At 42.5% G+C, this 12,645-nt stretch overlaps 1 protein-coding gene across 1 annotated transcript in view; it reads right to left on the bottom strand.

Moving 5' to 3' along the window:
• Window positions 1-4,799: 4,799 nt before the first annotated feature.
• Window positions 4,800-12,645, bottom strand: part of dcp1b (decapping mRNA 1B) — a 17,192-nt gene continuing 9,346 nt past the window's right edge. Inside the window, 7 exon segments of the mRNA XM_034200843.1 lie at window positions 4,800-6,570; window positions 6,690-6,765; window positions 6,767-6,909; window positions 7,398-7,615; window positions 8,057-8,107; window positions 8,265-9,039; window positions 12,529-12,621. Coding sequence (XP_034056734.1) covers window positions 6,493-6,570; window positions 6,690-6,765; window positions 6,767-6,909; window positions 7,398-7,615; window positions 8,057-8,107; window positions 8,265-9,039; window positions 12,529-12,621 — 1,434 coding nt within the window. The 3' untranslated portion in view covers window positions 4,800-6,492.

The following is a 12,645-nucleotide window of genomic DNA, read 5'->3' on the forward strand; positions in this document are numbered from 1 at the left end:
TTTGCTCCCATTTGAACTCAAAGATCTAAAACATTTTCTATATACAGAAAATAACCATTTCTCTCAAATATTGTTCACAAATCTGAAAACATCTGTGATAGTGAGCACTTCTCCTTTGCCGAGATAATCCATACCACCTCACAGGTGTGGCATATCAAGATGCTGATTAGAGAGCATGATTATTGCACAGGTGTGCCTTAGGCTGGCCACAATAAAAGGCCACTCTGAAACGTGCAGTTTTGCTTTATTGGGGGGGTCCGAAAACCAGTCAGTATCTGGTGTTACCACCATTTGCCCTCACGCAGTGCAACACATCTCCTTCGCATAGAGTTGATCAGGTTGGTTGATTGTGGCCTGTGGAATGTTGGTCCACTCCTCTTCAATGGCTGTGCGAAGTTGCTGGATATTAGCAGGAACTGGAACACGCTGTCGTATACGCCGATCCAGAGCATCCCAAACATGCTCAATGGGTGACATGTCCGGTGAGTATGCTGGCCATGCAAGAACTGGGATGTTTTCAGCCTCCAGGAATTGTGTACAGATCCTTGCAACATGGGGCCATGCATTCTCATGCTGCAACATGAGGTGATGGTCGTGGATGAATGGCACAACAATGGGCCTCAGGATCTCGTCACGGTATCTCTGTGCATTCACAATGCCATCAATAAAATGCACCTGTATTCGTCGTCCATAACATACGCCTGCCCATACCATAACCCCCACCATGGTGCCACTCGATTCACAACATTGACATCAGAAAACCACTCACCCACACGACGCCACACACGCTGTCTGCCATCTGCCCTGAACAGTGAAAACCGGGATTCATCCGTGAAGAGAACACCTCTCCAACGTGCCAGACACCATCGAATGTGAGCATTTGCCCACTCAAGTCGGTGACGACGACGAACCGGAGTCAGGTCGAGACCCCGATGAGGACGACGAGCATGCAGATGAGCTTCCCTGAGACGGTTTTCTGACAGTTTGTGCAGAAATTCTTTGGTTATGCAAACCGATTGTTGCAGCAGCTGTCCGAGTGGCTGGTCTCAGACGATCTTGGAGGTGAACATGCTGGATGTGGAGGTTCTGGGCTGGTGTGGTTACACGTGGTCTGCAGTTGTGAGGCCGGTTGGATGTACTGCCAAATTCTCTGAAACGCCTTTGGAGACGGCTTATGGTAGAGAAATGAACATTCAATTCACGGGCAACAGCTCTGGTGGACATTCCTGCTGTCAGCATGCCAATTGCACACTCCCTCAAAACTTGCGACATCTGTGGCATTGTGCTGTGTGATAAAACTGAACATTTTAGAATGGCCTTTTATTGTGGCCAGCCTAAGGCACACCTGTGCAATAATCATGCTGTCTAATCAGCATCTTGATATGCCACACCTGTGAGGTGGGATGGATTATCTCGGCAAAGGAGAAGTGCTCACTATCACAGCAGCCTTCGATACCATATCCCATTCCATCCTCCTCAGCCGCCTGTCTGACTACCTTGGCCTCAGTGACACAGCTCTTGCCTGGTTCGTGTCCTACCTGTCTAACAGGAAAAACTTTGTCACCATCAGTGACAGTGACTGCAGCTCCCCTCCCGCTCCAGTCAACCAAGGTGTACCTCAAGGCTCTGTGCTTGGACCCCTCCTATTCAATATCTACATGCTCCCACTTGGTCAAATCATCCGCCAACATGGTCTCAGCTTTCACTCTTATGCTGATGACACACAGCTCTATCTCTCCACCAAACCGTCCACTCAGCTCCCCCCTCAATCCCTTGTCAACTGCCTACAGGACATAAAAACTGGATGTCATCAAACCTGCTCAAAATCAACAGCAATAAAACAGAGCTCATGATTGTGGCTCCCAAGACGCAGCTCCAGAAGGTTGGAGACCTGCTTCTCTCCATTGACGGCTGCTCTATCTCCCCGTCCACTGAAGTCCGCAACCTGGGAGTCATCCTGGACACCACCTTCTCTTTCCAGGCGCATGTCAAATCTGTCACCAAATCCGCCTTCTACCACCTAAAAAACATTGCCAGAATCCGGCCTTCTCTCTCTGACTCTGTGGCAGAAACCCTGGTACACGCCTTCATTACATCCCGTCTGGACTATTGCAATGGAGTCCTGTCCGGGGTTCCCAGCAAAACCCTGGATCGGCTCCAATACGTCCAGAACTCTGCCGCCAGGCTTCTCACCCACACCAAGCCATGGCACCATATCACCCCCACCCACCTACATTGGCTGCCGGTCAAGTCCCGGATTCAATACAAAACACTCATCCTCACGTACAAGTCCCTCCATACCCTCGCCCCCCAGTACTTATCGGACCTCCTCCACCCCTTCTCGGAGTCTGCGGTCCTCAGACACGGGCCTGCTCTCCATCCCCCGCTCTCGCCTCCGAACTGTTGGTGACAGGGCATTCAGTGTTGCGGCCCCCACCCTCTGGAATGCACTTCCTGCCGAGATCCGTAATGCTGCCTCCCTGGACATCTTCAAATTATCACTAAAAACACACCTGTTCACCCTGGCCCTAGCCCTTTTCTGGTCCCCTGGCTTCCTTTATTTATTTATTTGGTTTGCCCGTTGATTGTCTGTTTGTTTTGTTTGTCCACCATGTACAGCGACCTTGGGTCCCTTGAAAGGCGCTATATAAATATCATTTATTATTATTATTATTATTATCACAGATTTTTTCAGATTTGTGAACAATATTTGAGAGAAATGGTTATTTTGTGTATATAGAAAATGTTTTAGATCTTTGAGTTCATCTCATGAAAAATGGGAGCAAAAACAAAAGTGTTATAGTGTTATATTTTTGTTCAGTGTATTAAGATGTCGTCCGTTCCGGTACTGCGGTCAACTCAGCCGTCTCTCGCTTGCTTGGTCAAATCAGCGGCTCTTCATTTTTGAGTGCGCAATTAATCGGGCCTTTACGGTAATCGCCGAGAAGCGGCACTTACAATAGTAGTAGTACAAGAGTAAAATAATGCATGTTTTTTCTGCTTTATTTGCGATACAATTATATGGTACAATAATTTGTACCATAAGTTCTTAATAAAACGGACACTGTTTGACTCAGTCCTAGTTTGACAAATACAATGAGGTACTTTTACTGTGTACTTTTTGAGTAATACTCCATCCTGAGTACAATAATTCATGTATTCTGCTATATTTGATGAGGGATACAATTATTTTTTGTAAAAGGTACTACATTACATTGATACTGTTGGACTCAGTCAGTACTAAGTACTACTTGGACTACTAGCACAAGTACAATCAACTACTTTTACTGTGTAGCCTACTTTTTGATTCGGTCAAACTCCCGTCCTGAGTAAAATAATTCCTGTAGCCTATATGCACTATGAATTATTGTAGGCTACTCAGGACAGGAGTTTAACCAAGTATTACTCCAAAATTACAGAGTAAAAATACATGATTGTACTTGTGGTAGTACTGAGTCCAACAGTATCAATTTCATGTAGAACTTATGGGAACAAATATTTGTATCCCTCAACAAATATAGCAGAATACATGAATGATTGTACTCAGGAGGGGAGTTTGACATAGTATTACTCAAAAAGTTCACTGTAAAAGTACTACATTGTATTTGTGGTTGTAGTATAACAAGTAGGCCTACTGAGTCCAACAGTACCAATTGTATTAAGAACTTTTGGCTAAAAATCATTTTTTAAAAAATCATTAAGCCAGATAACTCAAACATATCCAGCGTATGTTGAACTGGATTCGTAGTACAGGGCACAGGTCATTTTGGCAAATGGTTTTCCATGACTTTATTTTCATGACTAATAACTCTGTGACATCTTGGTGTTTCAGCCTTCAGACATGTCATGATAATGGGGAAATTAGTGTATTTATTGTACATGCAATGTGTATTTCAGATTTGACAGCAGTATATTTTTGGCCAGAATATAACAATGTTCAGATGCTGTGACTTCTCCGTGTTTTTTTAATGTCCTGTAGAGATAAACTGTATGTATGCATGTCAAGGGGAAAACAGTGATTGACAGGTCATTATCCCCATTGTCCAGAGAGTCTATTAGTCTATGAGTCATTACAGGAGAACAGCTGATGTCTTTATCTAAGCATCCATTTCTATTTATCAGTCAATAATGCTTTCAATGAAACAGGCAGTTATGCTGGGTGTTGCACTGGGAATAAAACCCAGGAGGTGCGTAGTGGCAAGCACTGAGAATCAATGGAAAAGTGTTGATGTGCTTGCATTTTATTGGAAAATTGCACTTTTCCTAGAGCAATTTAAGCTTAAAAGCTGAAGTTTAAGTAAATTACAAAGGTTCCAGCGCACAATCCATTAAGTGGCTGCTTCATCTGCTAAAAAAGATCATTTCATTTGATCAAAAACTCCGGAGTAGAGACTGAATGGACCTATTTAGTCGTGGCACACAAGTCAACCCCCCTGTTCTGTCAAATTAACAGCATTGTGTCAGCAAATCTGCATTATTGGCTTGTACTGTGAACTCAGTTAAGCGCAACAAACCATGCGGCGATATAATATTGGAAGAAACTGAAGTCGTACAGAGTTAATTGGGCAAGGTCCCTCAATACTGCTGGGTGTGTGAAAAAACAGTTGATTAATCACTGTAGACATTATGTCACACTATTGATCGTGGCTTAACAAAGCAATGATGTGACACTCGAGCGATAATGAGCGTTCCTTTACCGTGATTAGTGTTACTTGAGGCCGGATCAATCTGGAATAATAACCATAATAGCAGTCAGCCATGCAGATCCATTGAGACGACAAAAAAAAAAGGCAACAAGAGGCAGTTTAAAACATTTAATATCCAATTGAAATATATTCCAGTTTAGGTAAGAGCGCAACATTCCCGATATAAATAAGTAAAACCTTTATAAAAATGTTTCCTTTGAATTTCCAATGCCTCAGATTTTTTTAATGACATGTTTAACAAAGTAAAATATTTATGACGTCTTTAGAAGAATAAAACAGCATTGACAAATAACTAGATATTTTGTATAAGAATTATTTTTGCCTTTTGTTAGCTGTACATTTACTTGTCATTTTACATGCTGGTTATTTTCACTATTAGAACAATACAAAAACAGGAAAAATATATTTTGTGTCTCTTTGTATGGGCTGCTGTTTTTCTGTCCGCTCTGTGAGCTGCAGTGATGTCTGTACTAAATGATGCTGTGAGAAACCTAGTCTGGCTGGTGGACACTTGGTGTATAACAGCATTGTGGAAGTGCATGTTCTACTATAGTTGCTTTGAACAGGCCTGTGAACTCCAAACAGTTACTATCGGATGCATTTATACATTCTTTGCTGATTATTATTGCTTTAAATCTCCATTTAGCCAATCATTTATTAAACATACCATCAATAGCAAAGTGTATTACTCCTGAAGAGAATTTCTGTAAATTGTTTTGTTTGGCAGACAAAACATTCAGGAACCGTGGTATAAATGAGAAATCCTTTGAAATTACAAACTTGAGGGACAGTAAATGGTGTCAATAGTTTTCTGTGATGATGAAATCCCTTAAATCAAACTGAAATATTATCTAATCTCTAAAACCGTCAAATCATATAAGTGACAATCACTAAGAAAAACACAGGTTCAGATGTGACTAGTTCTCTGTGAGGTAGCGCAGGTTAATAATCTTCCAATCTTTAACATCAAGTTTGAGGGATACCGTCATTAAAATGATTCATTGTCATAATACAAATATTATTATTGTAACTAAAATACAAATGCAGATATGTATCAGATTCCTGAAAAAAGATAAACAAATCTAAATGACAATGTGTCATTTGAATCTTGATAAAAGAATTCGGATAGTAAAATATATTCCTTAAAATTCCTTTAGAAATCAAACTAGTAAGACCTTAACTTAAAAAAAAAAAAAAGTAAATTAAATTCCAACACATTTTTGACAATATTTAGACATACTTACTTTTTCAAATGAACAGAAATGCTAGACATGTTTAACATGTTAAATATTAAAAGTGAAGTCAGGTTGAGATTTCCTTCTGCACTAGTTCTTAGACTAGGGAAGAAGCCACTGATGGAGGAAAGACTACACCATTTAAAAAAAATACAATAAAAATGCAATGTTGCTACACTTAGTTAAACAAATAGTGCAGGGACCTACTTAATGCAAACACATTGGTAAACAGTGAGGCTGCAGCATGTTTTGTCTTGACTGAGTGAACTGGCTACATTTGACAGGCATGTGTAAACTGTATGGCTGTGTCTTATTTACGCCTCCGATTGAGAATGGAATTTTTCTCAGGTTTCTTGATATGGTAACAAACTTGTTTATAATTTTTGATTATTAGCTGCGACTAGAGGAACTAACTGACTGGCTGTACAGTGCAGAAGAGTACAGTGAGTGTGTGTGTGATTGAACTCAAAGGAGGAAGTGGTACATCCATATATGGTGAGAACCTCACTGCTCTGGACAGGGTGTGTGTAGACAGAGGGTGTGAGGAGTCATCAGTACTTGCTGCTGGAGTCATTAGCAAAGCGACTGATGTAGGCTTCATAGATGGAGTCCAGGAATGAGCCGTCACTCTGAAACACATGAGGCAGGGTCATTGAACTGTGCATGTGTGTGCATGTTTATTCGCACAAATACTGGACCATGGACATATGAAGTGCCACTGAGTGTCAGACACTCTTATTGTTTTTACCTGGATTAGATGCAGCATAGTGGCTTGCAGCTGGCTCCTGGACAGCACTCTGCCCTCCTGCTGCAGCGGGGGGGGGGGGTCTGCAGACAGAGGGAGGGGCCAGGCAGTTCTCCTGGGACCCCGCTGACAACCCGCCACTAGACTTTGCCTGAGTGAACATACTGGGAGAGAGGAGCAGGTTGGGGGCCACAGTAGCTAGAATCCGCTGGGGGGAGATGACCTGGAGGAACAGGGACAGCTATTAGAACTCCTGGATAGGAATGTTGTTTTTTGCACCTTAATCAAGTGACAGCTATGAAAAGGGGGGACAGAGGGGATGACATGCGGCAAATGGTCTCAGGCAGGATTCGAACCTGGGTCCTTAGCATGGGGACCAGTTGGTAGAGCTGGCATATTGTTATTTTTTTAGGCCTTCCAGTTTGTCATATATTCATTTTTCTAAGTTTTTTTGTTTATTTTGTATATTTAAATGTGTTGTTAATACCTGTCCTTATTCCTTTTTAATATTTAATCATTTTTTTTCTACATTTTTCTTTTCACAATCATTATCTTTTTTACAACTTATTTGTCTTATGTCATTGATGTTTGCACCACCTAACTCCCCAGCAAATTCCTTGTATGTGTAAACGTACCTGGCAATAAACTCCATTCTAAAAGTACACTTTTTTAGCAAATGGTAAACAATTAAAGGACAACATCTCTCAGTACCTGAAACTGCAGCGCAGCCTTCTGACCCGCAGTGGCTGGGGCCTGGATTTGGCCTACAACGGGGCCTACACCTGGACCTTGAGTGGGCCCCAGGAATCGAGGGGCCAGACCTGGGGAGGGTCGAGGGGGGTCAGGGGAAGCCTGCTCCTGCTGGACCAGCTGCAGCTTCTGCAGGAGCTCATGAGGAGACACCACTCCAGCCATCTGGGAAGACAAACCTTCAGGAGAGAGCAGGAGGACAACCATTAGAAATGATCTAAAAGCTCACACAGATACAACTGGCATATTGGAAGAGACATTTAAATATAGAAATTGCAATAAATAAATACAGAAATGGTCGTTACCAGTGAGAATATGAAAAGAAAGGTCAACTCACATAACTTTGTTGATTAGAGGTATTCAATTAATCCTATGTAACAGTGGATTCATTACAACATATTACAAGAGCATGCAGAAACAGTGTCGTCTGTTAGTATACAGGGAACAATCACTTGGTGGATAATGGAAAATAGATTTGATTTACTTTAATGAGTTTTGGCTCTCTAGCTTCTCTAAAATTGTCAATCTCTAGAGTTAATTTAAAAGTTGACTCAGGCGTGTGTGGCACAAAACAAAAGCTTGAAAGTAACTGTTTATTGTTTTAAAGGAGAATATCATACCTTGTAAAGGATGAAGGACTTGGTCATTGGATACCTGAGATGGCAGCAAGCCTGGTTTGAAGAAAGAAAATATATTTAGCAATAAATGACTAATCATTTTATGATCTTATTAATTATATAACATTTCAATCTTGAATTTACCATGTGGTAGCCTAGTCAGTACATTGTCATACTGCTGACTCACGATATTGGATAAAAGATGTCCCACCTGCTGCCTGTACAGATGGAGCTGCCTGGCTGTAGAACAGCTGCTGGCTTGGTTGTGCTTGAAGGTGGGAACACGACACGGGACCCCCCATCCCTGGCTGAGGGGGGAGATGGGGGCTCTGCTGCAGAGGAGGGAGGGAGAAGGGGAGAGGTTGCTGGGTTTGGAAAAGTCTCTTGATGGGGTCCGCTTGAAGCTGCTGCTGAAGCTGCTGTTGCTGCTGAAGCTGCTGGTGATGAAGGTGCTGCTGTTGGTGAAGATGATGGTACATGTGGTGATGGTGGTGGTCCAGCGGCACCCCGTTGTCACACAGCCTGTTCTCGGGGGATTCGGAGACGGTCTGAAGCACCCCCCCCACCACCCCGACTCCTCTCTGTCCCTGCATCAGTTTCTGGATGGCAGGGCAGTGCTGCTGTTGCTGCTCCTGCTGAGGATGATGTTGCTGCTGCTGCTGCTGCTGCTGAGGATGATGATGGGCGCCGGTAGGATTTGGCAACAATCCCACCACATTTCCCCCATGTTCTCCAATCACAGCCCTGAGCGCTCCATCTGAACACGCAACCATGGCGACGTTCACTCCCTGGTTGGGCACACTTTTGTTCACTGAATCGTCGTATTTCAGCGACCGGGCTACAGGAGGACGGGTGAACTTTCCTGTGGATGGTCTTGTCCCGGGCGAGGCCAGAGGGGAGACTGGCTCAGGTTTAGGTGAGTGTTGCTTCTGAGACCCAAAAAGAGTGGCCAGAGAGAGAGGCTTGGGTGCAGCACTGTCACCGTCCTGGATGAGACCAACAGGGAAGGGTTCAGTGAGCATGAGAGGTAAGAACTGGGAGGGGTACTAACTATGATGTGGCATAAAGTATTATTATTATATGTTTGAATTTTTTGTGCAACCAGTGTTAGTGACAGCTATAAAGGGGAAGGACCGATGGGATTGAAAAGCAGCACATGGTCCTGCACTGGATTCAAACCCAGGACCTCCACTTTGGGACCAAGCCCCAGTACATGGTCAGCTCCACCAAGAGAGCTATACGACGCCCCAAGCATAGAGTATTTTTAACATATTAGGCCAACTACCAAAGTCGTTAAATTACAATAAAATACCTTTATTGAGGACTGGATTTAATAATGTTGATACTGAGTTGTAATCCTGGTATTCATTGTGTGTGTACCATTTGATTTAGACTGTACATCACAGGTGTTATTACAAATGCAGCATTACCACTGCATAGCACAGCACAGCTCTACTCAACTCGATTTTGAGTCTTCCAACAGCAAAAGTTGTGGATATATCCAATCTTTATTCCAGACTCAAGGTCCATATCACATACAAAAAGACAAAACACACATCAATAGTGTACCTGTGATTCTTTTTTTTGTAAAACCTCAGGTTTCCAAGCAACCTGAGCCTCAAAAGAAGGTGGCGTTAAATCACTGCAGACCACTGATTGCTCTGAGCAAATCACCAACACTGCAAAATGATATATCTTGAATGATCACATTTTTAAATAACCAAACCACCATATAAAGCGACTGCAGTTTTAATGTTTTCACTTAAAGGTCACCTATCATGCTATTTTTAGGCAATAGCAGAGGTCTCAGATATATACAAATATATAAAAAACATGTCTATGAAGTGTTTTGCTCAAAATACCAAACAGATCACCCATTGTAGCCATGCCTCATAAAAAAAAATTCAGAGTGAGAGTTAACAGCTCATCTAGTTCCATCTATACTGTAGCTAGTAGCCTAGTTTCACCTACCGGGGTGGCAACTGACACCCTAAAAATAGGCCTTGCCACCCCAGCTGCCACCCCAGTTGGCAGCTTTGTTTTGAAAGAAAAGTTGTGGCTCATCGGACATTTATGAGAGAAAGTCTCTAATGTCAGCATTGAATCAAAACGCACTAAAGCTGTTGATCTTAATACGTTTGTGAGGCGTTTTGCTGAACAAAAATGGTAATCGCCGCATTCAGCTGTAAGAGACATGTCAACTTGATGCTCTGCTCACGGATGAGCATACAAAACTATTAAGATGATGACCTTACGTGTGTAAATATATTGTTTTCTTTGAGGGGGTCTGCCCCCAAAAAACAGTTTTAAGTCCTGAGAAAGTCAAATAAGACGGTGTGTAAAACTTCACTGCCCAGCCAAAAAAAAGTAACCACTTTGATTGAACTAGGCGAGTAGGTAAGGACAATCCACTGGATAATAACTGCAGTATAAAAGAATGCATGACTGAAGTGATGGAGACCATGTTGAAGGCAAACCAAAAGAGGAAATAACAGGTCAAATCAAGCAAATCCCCTCTCAGATTCCACAGCAACCAGAACATAAATACTGGCTGGTGATTTGATTCATCAGCTTTGTGATGGAATAAAAAATGCACAGTGCATTTCCTTAGCTGTGGGTGAGTCCACTGACACCACTGACAATGCTCAGTTGCTGGTGTTTGTGAGTTTTTATGATGAGGCAAAGGGGGAGTTTGTTGAAGATGTGTTGGGCCTGATGAACCTCAGTGGACACACAAGGGGGAATACATTTATAAAGCAATAATGGGAATGCTGAATGAAAGAGGGTGCAGCTGCCTTTATTCATAACTGTGCAGCTCTTACACTGCGACTCTGAGGGGTCAAGCACAGACACAATAACAATGAAAACTGCTGCATACAGAGACTTTTTGTTTTTGCAACCTCGTGTTAAGAATCTTGTTGCAATTGTTTAAACGTTTGAATGACCGTAATAAACGGACCTTTGTCTTATTGAAACATTTATTTTGGACCTTTAAGATTTGTATTTGAGTACCCCTGGTCTAAATGCTGCGGTGATGATGACACACCATATCATGTTCCAAACCACATCAAGGATTATTTCTGAAACAGTATTGAGCTCAAATGCTTCTTTTCTTGCGGGTTTACCACAAGGAGAGTTCCTTTTATTTAGCTCTGAGTGTTAGCGATGCTTGCTAATGTAAACAATAGGGTTGGGTATCGTTAAGGTTTTAACGGTACTACTACTTTTATTAATACCGCTTATCGGTCCGGTCTTTTAACGGTACTCTTATCGGTCCTTTTGGAGAAAAAAACAAGGTAAACTAACTAGACAAATTGTGAACAAAACTAACATTTCTTTTTATTTAAATTAACATCAAAAGAAACAACAATGCTTTAACAAATCCCATGTTTGTATCATAGAGTTAACTCGATGTGTTGCTGCTAGCATACCTGACGTGGAAACGTTACTCGTGGATGGGGCTACAGGGCTACAAGAAAGACAGTGGAACCCGGTGCATTCCTCCGTCTGAATGTGGAGCACTTTTGCTAAATGTTTAGACAAATTGCTCGTGTTACCGCCCTTACATGCTAAACTCTTATTGCACTTTTGGTAACGAGGATTGTCCACATCGACACGGGTAAAGTTTAACCACACCTCAGAGCGCGTTCTCTCCGCCATCTCCTCCGTGTGTGTGTGTTGCTGCATGTAGCAGCTGAGCAGCTGCGTGTGTGTAAACTGCCCCGCCCTCTCGCACACAGAAGGGGGGGAGAGAGATCTCTCGTCTGGATTGGAAAGATCGAAAATACTAAAAATAATCATAGAAGCATTTTGCAGTCTTATTGCATATTAGAAACGGAATTGGCGACACTAAAACTGCAATATAATGTTTGTGTAGCAATAATACATATGATATGACAAACATTTTTTAGATGTCTCCAGTACCGATAAAAAGACTGATAACGTCGGAGCTTAACGGTACCACGGTCTTTAAGAATTCAGCCCCGGGGCCCGTTTAATACCGGGGCTCGGTACCCATCCCTAGTAAACAAAGACAATATTACGTCGGGCATTGTTTCTGATAGCAACGTTTCTGATAGTGCCGTGGGTCCACCATCCGATATTACGTCATATCGGCAGCAAATCTGGATCAGCTCCGTTGTTCCCCCGTTTTTAGAGATTTGCGCACGTAGGAAAAGAGAGAGGGTTTTATTTTCTGACACTTTGTGAGTTCCCTGACACACCGGGGACACATACTTATGTATAAAAGACATCCAAAAGTGCATTTTGCATGATAGGAGACCTTTAAGATGGTGTCATGGCAGTTTCATACAGTGTCACTATTGGCAGTAGAAAACTGAATATATAAAAGCACAATGTGCCAAAGTGAGGCGAGTTGATCATGCATTGGAAATGATAAAAATGGCATCATCAAGAAAAAGAAGATGGACTGAATGCAACCCCGAATAAAACAGGGAGCCGCTGTGGGTGTTTACCTGAATGATGGGTTTAACAGGTATGGGTTTGATCAGGTTGGGGTTTCCATAAATAACATTGCTGCCACCAATCTCCTTTGGCTCTGACGAAGACTGCATGCAGAGAGGATGCAGGGA

Source organism: Gymnodraco acuticeps, unplaced genomic scaffold (genome assembly GCF_902827175.1).
Source record: "Gymnodraco acuticeps unplaced genomic scaffold, fGymAcu1.1, whole genome shotgun sequence".
NCBI lineage: Eukaryota > Metazoa > Chordata > Actinopteri > Perciformes > Bathydraconidae > Gymnodraco > Gymnodraco acuticeps.